The following is a 19,199-nucleotide window of genomic DNA, read 5'->3' on the forward strand; positions in this document are numbered from 1 at the left end:
CCTTGATAATGAAAGAGGTGAAGAGGAGAACGGCCAAGCTGGTTCAAGCTGAGAGGAAAGTGACAGTAACTGAAATAATCAGGCGTTACAACAGTGACGTGCAGAAGAGCATCCCTAAATACACAGCACATTGAACATTGAAGTGGATGGGCAGAAGACCACAAACATACCTCCTGCACCTAATGAAGTGGCCACGGAGTGCAGTGTTGCAGTTACAGAAAAAGTGCAGTGTAGGTAGACAAATAAAGTGCAAGGGCCACAAGGATCAAGAGTTCATGTTTCAGTATATGAGAGGTCTGGTCAAGAGCCTGTTAGGAGATAGAAGCTGTCCTTCAGCTTGGTGCTCCGTGCTCTCACAAATGTGTAATTTCTGCCTGATGGAAGAGAGGGACAGCAAGAATGACCAGGGAGGGAGCAGACCATGATTATGTTAAATATCACGGATTAGCTTTATCTGTCACATGTATGTAAAACTATACAGTAAAATGCACTGTTTGCTTCAAATTAGATCAGTAAGGATTGCACTGGACAGCCTGCAAAGTGACACCTTGTTTCTGGTATCCATCGCGTGCCCAGAACACTCTAACCCTAACCCATACATCCTTGGAATGTGGTTGGAACCCAGATCACCCAGAGGAAACCCACGTAGTCATGGGGAGAACATACAAACTCATTACAGACAGCGGAGGCAATTGAACCCCGATCTTACAGCTGCTGCTGCAATAGTGTTACACTACCTGCTACAGTATTGTGCCACCCAGTTGGCTGATTTGCCAAGGCAGTGGGAAATGTAGATGCTGTCAATGGAGGAGAGGCTTGTTTGCACGATGAACTGCCAGAGAGGACATTCAGGCTGTGGTGTTTGCTAATAGCAACCAGCATTATACAGTTGCTACATGGCATTTTATTAAGATTAGCCATTTTTAAAATAAATAATTTTTACAAGGATAAAATTAAATTTATCTAAAGCTCAAAGTCTTTAAAGGGAGTGACACTACTGACTGGAAAAAGTGGCTAAGGAAAATTTCAGAATCAGTGATGCTTACAATAGGGAACTGCCACTTGACTTTAAGACTCAGGATTAGCAGCAGGAGAACCATTTTTCACTCCGCAGGGGTCTGAAAAGCTGTGAATTATTGAGTTAGCAACTTAAGTACTTGACCAGAGAAAAAAAATGACATTAAAGCAAGTAGGTCAGAGACAAAGAGGAATGTAACAAGAACATGGGATTAGGATGCTACTCCTGAAGAGGGCAAATGCCTGACAGGATAAGCGTACCAACATCTGCATCCTCTTCTAGGACAGTATCATTGTACTGATGAACTAATTATGATGCACGTATGCCAAAAACAGATACCCATTTCTGAGCTCTGGCACTGCAAGGATTCACCAAGCAGACAGAACAAAAGGTCTGAGGGTTTCCTCAGATATATCCTCGACAAAGTGCAATAACTTTGCAGATTTATGAGATTTACTAGCATTGTCCATGCATCTGAAGTTCACACCAAGTGCAATGTAAAAAGTGGAAGGGAAACACCATCTCCCGAGTCAACTATGTGCCCTTTCGTGCCTTTTATCCTACTAGCTGTAGAGTCTGAGAGATCCACATTAACCTCATGAACCACTTCAGAACCAACAATACCATATTAGAAGCATATTACCCTTGACCCCACAAACACTGCCTAAGGAGAAGAAACACCAATACCATTTTATTGGACTGAAAACCTATTACTGCATGGTAATTATAATTTATTTTCAATGTTGTATACAGATCAACATGAAGAAAAATCTGCAGATTGCAAGACTGGACCTATTACACTTGAAGTGCAGCAAAGTGAGAACATGAACTCAACCTCTCCTACCTTCTGAAGCACAAATTCCATAGAACAAGGACCCATCAATGGAAGTGACCAGCTCTCTATTGAACCAACCCACCCACTGGCCAGACAAATGGCAATACTGAGCAAATAACAGGGAGTCCATTGGAAATAGGATAGGTGTAGAAATAAAGGGCAGTCAATCCCATTCATTGTCTACCTGTGCACGAATCAGAGCCTCGAAGCTTGGCTGAAAGTAGTCAATGCGACTGTTGTAAAACTTTGGCATCTCCTCAAGAAGCTGCTTGTTCTTGGCTTCAAAATCTTCACGAACCGGCCTTAGCTCTTCTTTTGCCTAGGAAATGACAACAGTGTGAGAATTGTGATGTTGTATACCGCACATCTTTTAAGCCAGCAATGAGGAATAAGAACTGTGAAGAGCAATGGGGAAAGGAATAACTTTTCTTGTTCCAATTTCAGATGGTTCTGATTTAAGTTTACCATGAATTCACTGGTAACATGGTTAAAAGAGATTTATTTTTGGCTGTGGAACCTACATGAAAAAGTGCTTCAACTAAAATTGAGTTGCCGACCTGGTGAAGTCACAATATGGAACTACTAGCATGCTAACAACATACAAAACTGAGAGCTTCTGTAAGTAATTTTATAGCGAACAGCAAAGTCCTGTAAATGTGCCACATCTAGTCATGAACGATGATAGACAATTAAAGAGCTAACAAGAGGAGCAAACTCCAAGATCATTCCCATCCTCAATGAGATGAGGAAAATGGCACATGAGCACAAAACGCTTGAGCAAAAAAAGGATGAAGCACTGACAACTAAGTGGCAGGTGAATGACCCAACTCAGCTTCCTCCCAAGATCCCTACCATCACAGAAGCCATTCTCTAGCCAATCTCATTTACTCTATGTTATGCCAAGGAAAAATGTTATACCTCCTATGGCTAATAAAGTGTCCACTGAGTGTACGTTCATGGCCTTCTGCTGCTGTAGCCCATCCACCTCCAGGTTCAGAGATGCACACCGCTGTTCTAACAAATGGCTGTTTTGAGTTACTGTCACTTTCCTGTCAGTTTGAATCAGTCTCGCCATTCTCCTCTGTCCTCTCTTATTAACAAGGCACTTTCGCCCACAGAACTGGCACTCGCTGGATGTGCTTTTTTTGTTTTACGCACCCTTCTCTATAAACTCTATAGACAGTTGTACGTGAAAATCCCAGGAGGTCAGCAGCTTTTGAGATACTCAAACCACTCTGACTGATACCAGCACTCATTCCACAGTCAAAGTCATTTAGATCACATTTCTTCCCCATTCTAATGGTCTGAACAACAACTGAACCTCTTGACCATGTTTGCATGCTTTAATGCATTAAGTTGCTGCCACATGATTGGCTGATTAGATATTTGTATTAACAAGCCAGTGGCCACTGAGCATATATAGCCAAGACTATGGAACCAGACACCAATCTGGCTGTATACTGAAGACCTGTACTCAAGAACTAGTCATATCTCTAGCCATCTGGTGCCCTTTCCAGTGTAATTACACCACTGGCTTCCAACTGACAGTGTGGGAAAATGTCTAGGTACGTCTTGTTCACAAATTTGCCTTATTATCATCAATCAGCATGATAACTCATTTTCTGGCACCTCAAAAGATTTTCCACCATCTACAAGGCACAAATGAGGACTGTGATGGGACACTCTCCATCTGCTGGTGAGAATGCAGCTCCAACAACACTCAGCAAGCTTAACAGGATAAAGCAGCCTACCTAACTGATAACATTTGTAATCCTAAACCCATAGCTGCAAAATGTGATTCTCAGCATATAAATACGATGTTAAAAATGTTGCTTTGTTTGCTTTATACCACAACAGTGGTTTAGAAGTTGTACAACAGACAGACAACACCTCCTTCTAAACTGAACTCATCATAAAAATTAATGGTGCTAACTGGCAGTCCATAGGTCTTTTTAATTCACTTTTTTACACTCTCTTCTTTCTCTCTTCATATATTGGTTCCTTCATTGTTTTTCCCACTCCCCCATCTCCTTTTTCACCCTCTTGTAGCCACCCTTTTAGATCATCTGATGACTTTGTTAGGTTATCCAATGATAAAAGGCTAAACATAGTTCAGCACTGAACTGTAGTGGATAGATTGCAAGAATGCAGCAAGTACACACATAATTGATCGGACCTCTTATACGCAGAAGGCGCTCTCTTTTTCTACAGACTTTCGTTTTTTTCTCTCTCGGTGGACCTGGTTGCCTAGTGTGTACAGTGGCTAACATGACTCAGTAAAAGTGTTTAATCCTCTGCTTCATTGTCATTGTTGTTCTGTGCATATGTAACAAATACCAGCTTTGTGTTGAGTTCGTTGTCTTCAGTGGGATAGCTGGGGACAATACTACAATGAGCCTGGGTGACAAAAACCCCAGTCCAGCAACCCAGGAAATACAGACTGCAGAACAATGCTTTTTTTGTTGCATTATTTACAGTTGAAGATACTTTGTCTGACCTGATTCACCTTGAAGGGAGAAGGGGAAGGAGAGGGAGAAGTATCTGCACTCGATATTTCCCTCCCACTCCCTCTATCTCTTCTTGGAACAGAAGAAGCCATTCTTACTTTACAATTATCTTGTGTCTTAACCTGCATTGGCAAAAAGAGTTCAAGGGACCATGATGTTTATTTAAGATCCTACCAACCATTCCTTAGTCTTACAAAGAAAAGCCAAGCAAACAAAAATAAATTGCTGCTAGAACTAAGTAGGTCAAGAAGCATCGTTGGAGGCAAAGGGTTGGTCCAGCTTTGGACTCTGTTTGCTCAACTAAAAATATCAACCATACCATTGCATTCATAGATGCTGCTTGACCGCTGAGTTCTTCCAGGAGGGTGTTTTTCATTCCAGCTTCCAGCATCTACTGTCTCCAAAGAAAAGCAGCCATCATTTTCCCATGTGCAGAAGTTCGCTGATGACACGGCCATAGTGGGGTGTGTCAGGAATGGACAGGAGGAGGAGTATAGGAAACTGATACAGGACTTTGTGATATGGTGCAACTCAAACTACCTGCGTCTCAATATCACCAAGACCAAGGAGATGGTGGTGGACTTTAGGAGATCTAGGCCTCATATGGAGCCAGTGATCATTAATGGAGAATGTGTGGAGCAGGTTAAGACCTACAAGTATCTGGGAGTACAGTTAGACGAGAAGCTAGACTGGACTGCCAACACAGATGCCTTGTGCAGGAAGGCACAGAGTCGACTGTACTTCCTAAGAAGGTTGGCGTCATTCAATGTCTGTAGTGAGATGCTGAAGATGTTCTATAGGTCAGTTGTGGAGAGCGCCCTCTTCTTTGTGGTGGCGTGTTGGGGAGGAAGCATTAAGAAGAGGGACGCCTCACGTCTTAATAAGCTGGTAAGGAAGGCGGGCTCTGTCGTGGGCAAAGTACTGGAGAGTTTAACATTGGTAGCTGAGCGAAGGGCGCTGAGTAGGCTACGGTCAATTATGGATAACTCTGAACATCCTCTACATAGCACCATCCAGAGACAGAGAAGCGGTTTCAGCGACAGGTTACTATCGATACAATGCTCCTCAGACAGGATGAAGAGGTCAATACTCCCCAATGCCATTAGGCTTTACAATTCTACCGCCAGGACTTAAGAACTTTTTAAAAGCTATTATTAATGCTTTTTGAGATAGTGATTTAGATGCATATCATATTTTTTACTGAGTTAAGTATTGTATGTAATTAGTTTTGCTACAACAAGTGTATGGGACATTGGAAAAAAAGTTGAATTTCCCCATGGGGATGAATAAAGTATCTATCTATCTATCTATCTATCTATCTTTTGCTCCAACTTACCTGGTGAAGCTTCACAAGCACAGGACCAGATTTCTCTTTCTCTTCATACTTTTCCACTTTGGATTGCAATCGTTTGTAATCCTGCAGGATCTGCTCTCGTCTCTTTACAGCCATGTTGAGACTTGGAAAAACATTACTGAACCTAGATAGTAACAAGAAAGAAAGAAAATGGGAAAAAGCTATTAGAAATATTATTTACCAAAGTACAGTTTTAAAGCCCCACAGTCAGAGAAGCTAAAGCATAGAATAGTACAACACAGGAACAGGCCCTTCAACTCACAGCATCTGTGCCAACCATGATGCTAATTTAAAAGGCACATCTGCCTGCATATGATCTGTATCCCTCAATAACCTGCCTGTTCATGGGCCTATCTAAATGCCTCTTAAATGTTGGGGCATCAAATACAATTACTAGGCTTAAATTTAAACCAGTTACAATCAACATCAAGGGACGGCTATCTTATAAGATACATTTTGGAGTCTTATGATTAATGATCACTTGGAAAGGCAGGACCTAATCAGCATGACATCGCCAAGGACAGATCTTGTCTAACCAATATACCTTAATTTTTTGAGAGAGTAGCAAAATGTTTTGATGAGGGCAGTTTAAAAGATGTGATTTCTATGCTCTTCTGTAAGGCCCTCAACAAGGTCCCACACAGCAGAGATTAGGGCTTGTGGCACCCAGGGCAAGATGAATCCAAAGCTGTCTCAGCCATGAGGAGAGAGAGGGTGATGGCTGAAGGTTGATTTTTGTGGTTGGACGTCTGTGACTATAGGTGTGCTACAGGGATCAATGCTAGGACCCTTGATATTTCTAATATGCGTGAATGATGTTGACCTGAATGTAGGTAGCATAATTGGTAGCTCACTGATGACAAAGTTTTATTTATCACATATACATCAAAATATACAGAGAAATGCATCGTTTTTGCGACAATGACCAACACAGCCCGAGAACTGTGCAGGAGGCAAATAGTAAATGCCGTAATGCTTCTGGCACCAACATAACATGCCCACAATTCACTACCCCTAACCCTAACCTTCATCCTTGGAATATAGGAGGAAAACAGAGCATCCAGAGGAAACCCACACAGACAAGTCACTGGGTATGTTTGAAACAGGGGGTGGAAGCTTCTTAATTAATAAGGTTTCATAGGTTATGGGGAGAAGGCAGGAGAATGGGGTTGAGAGTGATAGTAAATCAACTACGATGGATTGGCAGAGCAGACTTGATGGACCAAATGGGTCAATCCTGCTCCTATGTCTTATGGTCATTGAGTGAACATACAAACAGACAGAAGGCAGCGCCAGGAATTGAACCCCAAATGATGATCACTAACGTGGTAAAGCGATGTGCTAACTGCTACACTACCGTGCTGAGAGGTGGAGATTGGTTGTGTTGTTGACAGCATGTTGAGTAGTCTTGCACGATGGGGATTTTATTGATGTGATGGTGAAACTGGCTGAGAACGTCAGGTGATGCATTTTGAAAGTACCAAAGAGGCCATCAATGGTAAGGTTCTAGGGAATATTGAGGAACAGAAAGCCCTTAGCATGCAAGTCCAAAGATCCTTTAAGGTGGCCACACAGGTAGTTAATGTGGTTAAAGAACTGAATACAAGAGCAGGAAAGTCAAGCTCCAAGTTTATAAAACATCGATCAGACTTCACCTGCATGATTGAGTTCACTTCTGTTCACTGCACTAGGAAAGATATGAGAGCGCTGGAGAGGGTGCAGGAGATTCACCAGGATGTTGCCTGGGATGGAGCGTTTTAATTATGAGAAGAGATTGGAGAGCCTAGATCTGTTTTTCTGCAGTGGAAAACATTAAGAAGGGAATATGTTTGAGGGGTGTAGATATGTTAGACAGCAGGAGTCTTCCCCTTCTCAGAGTGAAACAAAACTAAAGGGCAATGATTTAGCATAAGGGCTGAGAGATACAAAGGGGATCTAAGGGTGACATTATCCACCCAAAGCACAGCAAGTACCTGAATGCACTGGCAGAGGGAATAGTGGACAAAGTGCTGCTGACAGCATTTAAAACGTATCTAAACAAGCACTTGAATCACATAGGCATTGAAAAATATGGGTCAAGTGCTGGAAGATGGTTTAATATACATGGGATCTCACTGGTTAGCATGGAAGTAGTGGACCGAATGATCTGTTTCCATCACAAAATGCTGGAGGAACTCACAAGGCCAGGCAACATCTATGGAAAAAATAACATAGATAATGTTTTGGGCTGAAACCCTTCAGCAGGACTGGAGAACAAAAGCTGAGTAGATATAAAAGATGGGATGAGGTGTAGTCCAGGTAGCTGTGAGAGTTTGTGGAGTCCACTTCCCCCCTTCACCATTTCCCATCCCTTTTTCCTTCTCTAACCTTATCTCCTTGCCTGCCCATCACCTCCCTGTAGTGCTCTCCCTCCGCTTTTTCTTTCTTCCATGACCTTCTGTCTCTTCCACCAATCAACTTCCCAGCTTTATTCTTCATTCCTCCCCCTCCAGGTTTCATCTATCACTTGGTGTTGCTCTCCCCTCCACTCCACCACCTTTAGTATCTACTCCTCAGCTTTTTTTCTCCAGTCCTGCTGAAGGGCTTCCACCCGAAACGTCACCTATACTTTTTTCCATAGATGCTGCCTGGTCTGCTGAATTCTTCCAGCATTTTGTGTGCTTTACTCAGATTTCCAGCATCTGCAGATTTTCTCTTGGTTTTCATGCTGTATTACTCTATGACCTTTCACAAAATATGAATCAAATTTTTTGCCTATTTAGGTGGATGCTGAAGATCCCAAAGCTTCATCCAAAGGAGGTTAGGTAGTTCTTTCTATTTCTCTGTGCTGAAATACTTACAGAAAATACTGTGAACAATCAGGTGGCACACGTGGAAAGAAATAAAGAGGTAAAATTTCAAGCTGAAAACCCTTCATAAAAATTATGAAACAGTTGTAACAGAGGGTCTTTGACCTGAAGAGTGATTCTAGTGTTTCCAGTAATTTTTCATATTTTTAGCACATGGAGTTTAGGTTTTATTCTCATTTAATGGTGCACATAAGACCACAAGACCATAAGACATAGAAGCTGAAAAATAGTAATTTGATTCATCGAGTCTGCTCCATCTCAATCATGGCTGATCCCTTTTCCCCCTCCTCAGTCCCACTCCCCGGCCTTGTCTCCATAAACTTTGATGCTGTATCCAATCAAGAGCCTATCAAGCTCTGGCTTTAATACACCCAACAACCTGGCCTCCACAACTGCCTCTGGTAACAAATTCCACAAGTTCACCACCCTTTGGTTAAAGAAATTTCTCCACCTCTTTATCCTGAGGCTATGCCCTCGTGTCCTAGACTCCCCACCATGGGAAATATCCTTTCCACATCTACTCTCTCAACCTTTCAACATTCAAAAGATTTCAATGAGATCCCCTCTCATTCTTCTAAATTCCAGCAAGTACAGACCCAGAGCCATCAAATGTTCCTTGCATGATAACCCTTTTATTCCTGGAATCATCCTTGTGAACCTCCCCTGAACCTTCTCCAATGCCAGCATATCTTTCTCAGATGAGGAGCCCAAAACCGTACACAATACAGCCTCACCAGTGCTTTATAAAGCCTCAGCATCACACCCCTGCTCTTCTATTCTAGACCTCTTGAAATGAATGCTAACATTGCATTTGCCTTCCTCACCACCAACTCAACCTGCAAGTTAACCTTTAGGGTGTTCTGCACAAGGAATCCCAAGTCCCATTATATCTCATTTTGTTGGATTTTCTCCCCAGTTAGAAAATAGTCTGCACATTTATTTCCACTACCAAAGTGTATGATAATGCATTTTCCAAAAGTGTATGAAAATACATTTTCCAAAATTGCATTTAATTTGCCACTTTCTTACCCATTCTCCCAACCTTAAGTCATTCTGCAGCCTTCCTGTTTTCTCAAGACTAACTGCTCCTCCACCAATCTTCATATCATCTGCAAACTTGGCAACAAAGCCATCTATTCCATCATCTAAGTTATTAACATACAGCATAAAAAGAAGCAGTCCTAACACCGACCTCTGCAGAATAAAACTAGTCACAAGCAGCCAACCAGAAAAGGATCCTTTTATTCCCACTTGCTGCTTCCTACCAATCCGCCAATGCTCTAACCATACCAGTAACTTTTCTGTAATACCATGGGCTCTTAACTTGATAAGCAGCCTCATGTGAGGCACCATGTCAAATGCCTTCTGAAAGTCCAAATATACAACATCCACTGCACCTCCTTTATCTATCTTACTTGTAATCTCTTCAAAGAATTCCAACAGGTTCATCAGGCAAGAATTTCCCTAAAGGAAACCATGCTGACTTTGTCCTATCTTGTCCTGTGTCACCAAGTACTCCATCACCTCATCCTTAACAAATGACTCCAACATCTTCCCATCCACTGTGGTCAGGCTAACTGGTCTATAATTTCCTTTCTGTTACTCTCCTCCTTTCTTAAAAGTCCTATATCCACCTCCATTTCTCTTTTATTTTTTACATACTTCGAAAAAGCTTTTGCTATCCACTTTGATATTGTTTGCTTGCTTGCATTCCCATTTCATCTATTCCCTCCTAATGATTCTTTTAGTTCCTCTCTGTAGGTTTTTAAAAGCTTCTCAATCCTTTATCTTCTCACTAATTTTTGCTTTGTTGTATGCCCTCTTTTTAGCTTTTACATTAGCTTTGACTTCCTTTGTCAGCCATGGTTGTTCTATTTTGCTATTTGAGTATGTCTTCATTTTTGGAATACATCTATCCTGCAGGTTCCTCATTTTTTCCAGAAACTCACACCACTGCTGCTCTGCTGTCATCTCTGCCAACATCTCTATCCTATTTACTTTAGCCAACTCCTCTCTCATACCACTGTAATTTCCTTTACTCCACTGAAATACTGCTATGTCAGACTTTACTTTCTCCCTAACAAATTTCAAGTTAACTCAATCATATTGTGATTACTGCCTCTTATGGGTTCTTTTACCTTTAGCTCCCTAACCGACCTCCAATTCATTACATAACACCCAAACCAGTATAACTGATTCCCCCTGTAGGCTCAAAGACAAACTGCTCTAAAAAACTATCTTGTAATATAAACTCATTCTCTTGAGATCTATTACCAACCTGATTTTCCCAATCGACCTGCAAGTTGAAATCTCCCATGACTGTCATAACATTGCCCTTTGACACACCTTTTCTATTTCTGGTTGTAATCTGTGGTCCACACCCCAGCTACAGTTGGGAGGCCTGTATATAATTGTGTCCTTTTACCCTTGCAGTTTCTTAACTCAGCCAAACAGGATTCAACATCTTCTGATCCTATGTCATATCTTTCTATTGATTTGATGCCATTCTTTACCAGCAGAGCCACGCCACCCCTTCTGCCTCCTTTCCTATCTCTCCTATACACAGTGTAACCCTGGACATTCAACTCCCAATTACAACCATCCTTCAGCCACAATTCAGTGACGGCCACAACATCATATCAGACAATCTGTAATAGCGCAACAAGATCATCCGCCTTATTTCTTACACCGTGCATTGAGATAACACTTTGAGTATTGTATTAGCTACCCTTTTTGATTCAGCATCCCTAATTCACTGGTACTCACCCTGATGGCTACAATTTTGTCCTATCATCTGCCTGCCCTTCCTGACAGTCTGCTTGCTATCTTTGCTTTTAACCATCTGTCCTAGTCTGAGTCCCTTCATTCTGTTTCTCTCAGTTTGCCCCTGAAGGACAAACTACCCACTGTCCTATTTGCCTGTGACCGACTTTCAATGCACATCCTTGGATAAGAAGCACTTCAACGACATTCCATGAAAAATATTATAAATCCAAGTTAAGTGCACACCAACTCTAACCGCAACAAAACCAAACATGAGAAAATAAAAAATGGACACACTTCAAATACTCTCACAAGTACTTCATAAACAAATGTGCATGAGATACTTTTATTACGGAGGTTAACTTCCCTATTCACAAATAACTGCACTGCAAAATACTCGAGTCGTCACATTGTCAAGTTCGCCCATGGCACAATGGCGGTGGGGCTCACCACCAACAACGATGAGACGGCCTGCAGAGAGGAGGTGGAGGAGCTCGAGGACTGTTGCCAGACAAATAACCTCTTCTTCAATGTCAACAAGACAAAGGAGATGGTCATCGACATCAGGAGAACTCGCACCACTCACACCCCACTTTACTTCGGCAGCACGGCAGTCTCAGACTCCTGGGAGTGCACACCTTCCACAACCTCTCATGGTCTCAGCACACGTCATACATAATCAAGAAAATGCACCAATGCCTTTACTTTCTGAGGAGGCAAGAGCTGGACTATGTATATCGAAACTCACAGTATTCTACGGATAGAACGGTAGAGAGCATCCGAACAAGATGCATCCCTGCACGGTACGGAAACTGCACTGCCGTAGATAGTAAGGCTCCGCAACGAGTAGTCAAAACTGCCCAACCCATCAGCAGCACCAACCTACCTGACATCAAGAAAATACGTCAGAAATAGGTCAGTAACGTCATAAAGGATCCAGCCCACCCTAATCATGGTCTCACTCTCATCAAGGAAGAGGCTAAATAGCATCCACACTAGGACCACTAGACTCACAAACAGTAAGGCTGATCAACACTTCCACCTGCTAACCCACCCTTCCATATCCCCAACTACCATCTTTTCCCATCAGTAACCTTATATGTAGGCACTCTTGTTCCTAGTGTCACTTTATAGCTATACAATCAATGTACAGTACAGCTACATCAGACCTGGAGTAACAATTATTTGTTCTCCTTTATGTACTGGAAATGACATTAAACAATTTTGAAACTTGAAGTTCCAAGTCTCATGTACTTTTTCCCCTCTAGCCTTCCCAGGTCACTGGTAGGAATAGAGCATCTTTACCACATCTCAGTGGGCAGAGTTCCCTTCCAGCAATATTGTGACAAACTGCTTTGGAACATTTAGTAATAAGAAGGGCGCTCACAGGTTAACAGTAACATGTAATAATTCAAAGGAAACTTCATGCTCAACAGATTCCGTGCATAAATATAAAATCATAACTTCATTGTAACACAACTGTGTGGAGGTAACTGCTTCAATGGTGGCACCACTTTCCATGATTTTAAAACCTGTTGAGTTATATTACAGTGCAAGTTTTTGACATCTGTCAAGCTTTTGACCCATACTAACCACCATCTGATTTTGATTTTGAACTTACTTTTTTAAATTAAGCAGCTAATGAAGCAAATACCAATGTTTGTGCTGGGTATTTGCGCTGAAACCATAAGCCAGGTGAATTTTATTTTCCTATTTGACGCAGTGCCACCTTGCTGCCTTCTGGGTCCAGGCTTAGATTTCAAATGCTTGGGCTGAACACAAGTTAGGCGACCTAACTTGGGGCTTATAATAAAGCTGCTCCTGCTCACAGAAGCAGACGCACAAGAGGGCTGGGAAGTGGAATTTGCTTCCCCAGATGCAATGCATATTTAAGGGACAGCTAGACAGGGATATGAGAATCAGAATCAGGTTTAACATCACTGGCATATGTTGTGAAAACTTTTAACTTAGTGGCAGCAGTACAATGCAATACAGTACATGATAAATACAAAAAATAAATAAGTGAATAACATCAAGTGTGTGTGTATATATACTGTATGTATGTGTGTGTGTGTGTGTGTGTGCACGTGTGTGTCTATAGAGGGAGAGAGATTAAATAGTTAAATTTAAAATAGTACAAAATTGGAAATAATAAAAAAAATTAAGTAGCGTTCATGGGTTCAATGTCAATTTAGAAATCGAATAGCTGAGTGCAGAGTGGAAGAAACTGTTCCTGGATCGCTGAGTGCGTGCCCTCAGGTTTCTGTACCTCCTTCTGAACGGTGACAATGAGAAGAGGTCATGTCCTGGGTGATGGGGGTCCTTAATAATGGGCACCACCTTTCTGAGGTATCATTCCTTGAAGACATCTTGGATACTGCGGAGGCTAGTACCCATGATGGAGCTGACTAATTTTACAACTTTCTGTAGCTCCTTTCAATCCTGTGTGTTAACCCCCCCCCCAAACTACCCCATACCAGAAAGTGATACAGTCTGTCAGAATGCTCTCCACAGTACATCTGTAGAAGTTTTCGAGTGTTTTACATGACAAACTAAATCTCCTCAAACTCCTAATGAAATATAGCCACTGTCTTGCCTTATATAGCAAGAAGAACATTACAGGTGACTGGGGTACAATACCCTCTGCTGCCTTTATAGAGCTTGTACATGGGTTTCCTCCAGGTGCTCCGATTTCCTCCCACAGTCCAAAGATGTACTAGTTGGTAGGATGATTAGTCATTGTAAAGGGTCCCATAATTAGTGGAGCAATAATTCCGGGGATTGCTGGGTAGCATGGCTCGAAGGGCCAGAAGGGCCTATTCCACACTGCACCTCAATCAATCAATAAATCAGTAAATACAAACATGAGGGTGATAATGATGGAGCAGCAGGAAGTATAGATGCCAACCTGGACTAGTTGAGCCAAACAGCCTCTAATGTATTGTTTTGTAAAATAATACATCACAGCTGCCTTATGACAACCAGTTTAGTGATGCAGGATGAAGAACAAACGAAGAATTCAGGGAGGGTAATGTATCCTAACTAGTCCCAGACTTCCAGCACTGCATATAGTGGGAATTAGAAAAAACATGTTAGGAAGCAGCCAGTTAACATTTCAGGCCGATGATCTTTCATCCGAGTTGGGAAAGGTTAATAACAGCACATGTTTAAGGTTGCCAGGAACGGGGAGAGGGCACAGGGAACAATTGTCTGTGATAGGACTGAAGCCAAGAGAGATTGAGTGACACTGGTATTGTAGTGCTGACTGAAAGATGGTGAAAAGGACCTAAGAAGACAAAAAGTATGTCTGAAGGTGGTATAAATAGGAGATAAATGAAATCCAAAATACCAGTAAGAAAGAATGTAAACCCTTCTCCTTGGTACAAAGTGAGGAAATTCAGATTTGTTTTCTTAAGAAGCTATGAAGGGCTATGACGAATTAATAGGTAATGGGTTTATTATCGTACGTACCGAGATCCAGAGAAAATCCAGATAAATCATTCCAAATGTCAGTACACAATGTAGAGCAAATAACAGAAAGCAGAATGATAGAGATTACAGCGTAGGTAGGCAGCTAAGGAGCACAGGTCAGGACGAGGGACACTGTGAAATCAAGAGTTCATATTTATTGTATAAGATGTTCCTTCAAGAGTTTTGTAACAGCGGGAAAGAAGCTCTCCTTGAACCTAGAGGAAAGAATTTTCAAGCTTTTTGTACCTTCTGCCCAATGGGTATGACTGGGTTAGGAGGAGACTTCTACTATATTGGCTGCTTTCCTGAGGTAGCAGAAAGTGTACACAGTCATTGGAGATACTATTTTTAAATCTGGTGGATGGCCTCATTAATTAAAACATATCAGGAGCAGAGACACAAGTTGCATAGACAGCTGTCCTAAGAACATATGGGACACCACAAGAGAATAGTGAGTATAACGTTCTATCCCATTCTGTAGGAAAGAAACTGGGATGCTCTGGTGAAATTTTTTGGACCTACTGCGTATTTTCAGAAATTTCTGTTTTTATTACAGAACTCCACCATCAAGAGTTTTTTTTTTGATTTTTGATTACTGCAATGGTGTGGCTGGCTTTACGTGGAAGTGGTGGTATCAGCCACCAAATCAGCCATCAACCGTTTACAAGTTTGATTAAACGGAGGAAACAAAATAATAACATTAGGCCTAGTTAGCCATTGTAATAATACTTACCTCACAAAGATGAAACCCAAATGTACAGAATGTCAAGGCTATAGATAAAATGAAAGCTGGCAGTACAGTACTGGCAGAAAGGCTTAGACACAATAAGTAAACGAGAGGATTTTTGTGCAATTGTGGATAACCTTGCGGTATAAAATACGTATTTCACATGCATGCATAGAAGAGTCAAGGAGATTCCGTTACTGAATTTTAAAAAAAGGCCAATTGCATAATTAACAAGAAATGAATAAGAAAAACAAACAAGGTATGTTTAAGATGTTGCAAAATCAACTAACCAAATTCAAAGCAAGACTTAGTTAACAGAAACCAGTGAATTTCAGCACTCTGAGGATTTGAATGCAACAACCTTCCTTTCAGGTTTATGACAATGGTTGGTTTCTCAGAGAAGCAAGTGTGAATTTGCCTTTTATACACAATGGCAGAAGGATTATATAGTTGGTCAAACATCTACTAAGAAGCAGAGACTGAGAGATTTGAAGAATACAATAAAATTAACAAACTATGCAGATAAAATGTAACACACAGGAGATATTTTGCATGAAAAGAAAATGATACACTGATACACAACTACAAACAATTTTATTTTTTTCAATGCTTTCCCTTGAATCATGGCTGGTGATAAAAACAAAACAAACTCAATCCCATCAACAAAGATGGATGAGATCAAGTAGAGAGAGGCAAGTTGAAGTAATTCTGCACTGGGCAACCAGTTGAAAGTCAAACATTTCACAAGTATAGACCCTTCAATCAACTGAGCCTATGCCACGATTCAATTAGCTCACAGCCGATCTGTTCCTCATTTACTAAACTGTTTCCAAAAGCAGAGTGAAATGGGAAAGATACCAGCACTGCATCTGTGTGACCTGTGCATTGAATTATGCAATGACTGCACCATTACAAGAGTCAAATATTATTAATTCTTGCAGGAAATTTACAGCATTCAAAGAAAGCTTCTATTCATTAATTTTGGGCGAGTTGAGTTCTCTGGTCCAAGACCAGGATAAATGAAAAAAGTGGTTTGCATCTGCAGCAGTGGCTCCCAAATCTGAAACCAACTCACAACCAAGTGTTTGTGAACTCTTGTGTAATCAAGGTTTCCAAGCAACTTGAATAAAATATCATCCTTATATTTTATTCTAATAGCAACCCTTGGAACAAACAGACAAATTGATGCAGATTTACAAAGGCCACACGGAAGAGCAAGAATTAAGATTTATTTCTGGTTGACAGAATTGAAAACGTAATGGGCTGAATGGTCTATTTCCAGGCTGCCTCTCAATGACTTTACAAGGGAAACAGCAGGCTGATTAATGCATTGACAGAGAATGGCTGAGCTGATTGCCTCAACACCACAGTGCAAATTCCACATTTGAGGTATTTTGTTGCAAAGATCAAACACAAAATGCAAGTGTTGGAAGAAACAGATTCGAATGGGTTATCATCGCTAGGTGTGCTACAGTATCTTGTGAAATATTAATGGCCACTGTTGCTTTAGTGTTCCAACCCGTCATTGTGTTCTCTTCACCGGATACAGTATTTAAAACAGCATGATTTCATCGAGTTACCAGTAGTCTTTCATTACGCCTGCCTGAACAAATCATATTTTGTGCTAAAAGCGTTAGGAGTTGAATGACACACTGATGTCATGAGGGGAGTATTTAGAGCCCAGGAAAGCTTGAGTTACGGGTACTATTAAAATAAGGGAATTAAGAGCTAGCTCAGCAAAGTGAAACAGCAGATCTTGGCTTTTTAAAAGTTTCTTTTTCAAAATCAGAATCAGAATCAGGTTTAATATCACTGGCATATGGCGTGAAATTTGTTGACTTTGCGACAATAGTACAAAGCAATAAATGATCATAGAAAAGGAAAAAAATCTGTGAATTACAGTAAGTATATGCATATATTAAATAGTTAAAGTAAATAAATAGTGCAAAAACAAAATTTTTTAAAAATAGCAAGGTAACGTTCATAGATTCAATGTCCATTCAGAAACTGGATTGGAGAGGGAAAGAAGCTGTTGTTGAATCATTGAGTGTGTGGCTTCAGACTTCTGTACCTCCTTCCTGATGGTAGCAATGAGAAGAGAGCATGTCCTGGGTGATGAAGGTCGTTAATGATGGACACCACATTTTTGATGCATTGCTCCTTGAGATGTTCTGGATTCTACGGAGGCTAATGGAGCTGACAAAAGTTTACAACTTCAGTCCTGTGCAGTAGCGCCCTCCCCCCGCCCCCAGACAATGCCTGTTACACATAGGCGCAGGATGGAAAAGAGAAGTCCCGCCCTGTGCCAGTAAGCTCCCTATACTCTATTTAATAAAGCAAAATGTTTTTTACAACGCTTAAAGTGTGTGACCAGATCAGCAGTAAAATGGTTTGAAAGACACATCACAAAAAACTTCAACTTAATGTTGCATTTAGTATTAATCAATTGAGGAATGAAATTTGAACCTGAAGACAATACAGAATTGCATCTGAGGGGGTGGTTTGGTCGAATAGCAGTAGTAAAATGGAATGAAAAATATAATGCTTGATGTATTTTTTCAAAAATGTCTTATATTTCTTCCCAAATCTACAAGTGTGATCTTGTTTACATTGTAACAGTGTATCTCAACTTCTCAACTCAACACTCCCAATGCATCCCAACCTCTCTAAAGCACCATGACTCATGGGGTTTAAAAGTGCAAGTCTTTGTCTTAGTATGACATGGTCATAATCAGGTCAGATTCAATAGAGGCAGCAAGATTTTTTTTGTGTGATGTATCCAGCAATCTACATGACTAGAGATGAGTGATCGAGGTTCAGGAATTCAAATCTCACAATGGCAACTGGGCAATTTAAAAATGGTTAATTTAAGTAAACCTTGAAATTAAAAAAAAACTACCATTAGTAATGGTTGTAAGAATCCAATGGTTTACAAAAGCCTTCATGGAAGGAAAGCTATCATTCTTACTCGGTCTAAACTGGTAACAGCAAACCCACAATAAACAACAAAAGTAAAATGCTGCACATGTTACAAATTAGAAATAATAACCGAAACCCCGGTAAAACAGCAATATGGGTTAAAGACAATGGTGGAGGAATTAAAACAACTCAAGAAGAGCAAAGTAGTGCTAAAGAAAAACTTGCATCACAATGCTTTTCATAAACTCAAGGTCTCTCTACACACGTCAGTACCATGGAGCATTTCTTAAGTTATGACATGCAAAAAAATAACAGTACCTACAAAAAAAACCCACAAAATCCTTCAAACAACAAAAGAAAAGTCTGTTATAGTGTCTCAGCGATAAAGAATTTCACACAGCAAAGCGAATCTTCCAAACCCTTTCCAAGAGTGCAATGAAAACTTTTGCATTTAATTTCTTGAGGCCCTCTGTTAGTCAGGGCCAACCCTGGATGTTGTGTCCCAGAAGTCTATCTGATATGCAAGCCAGTACACGAGTTTGAGCAATACAATATGGAGGACAAGCTGTTGCCCATGTCGCAGGCTCCCTATCTCCATGCAACCGATGAATCGAAAGGAACAGCAGAGACCGATGCAGTTTGGCAACAACACTGTTGCAGGGGTTGTCAGTCAACACTGAACTCAATGTAGGACTGCCTTTGGCACTCAGGCTCCTGATCTCTCCTCTGGGTTTACTCCCAAAGCCTTCCCCATGA

At 41.0% G+C, this 19,199-nt stretch overlaps 1 protein-coding gene across 1 annotated transcript in view; it reads right to left on the reverse strand.

Moving 5' to 3' along the window:
* Window positions 1–19,199, reverse strand: part of bin3 (bridging integrator 3) — a 193,758-nt gene that overhangs the window by 46,849 nt on the left and 127,710 nt on the right. The window contains exons 7-8 of the mRNA XM_073058353.1: window positions 5,697–5,838; window positions 2,038–2,172 (exon numbers count right to left, since the gene is read on the reverse strand). Coding sequence (XP_072914454.1) covers window positions 2,038–2,172; window positions 5,697–5,838 — 277 coding nt within the window. The remainder of the gene's footprint in view (window positions 1–2,037; window positions 2,173–5,696; window positions 5,839–19,199) is intronic.

The sequence above is a fragment of the Hemitrygon akajei genome, chromosome 1 (genome assembly GCF_048418815.1).
Source record: "Hemitrygon akajei chromosome 1, sHemAka1.3, whole genome shotgun sequence".
NCBI lineage: Eukaryota > Metazoa > Chordata > Chondrichthyes > Myliobatiformes > Dasyatidae > Hemitrygon > Hemitrygon akajei.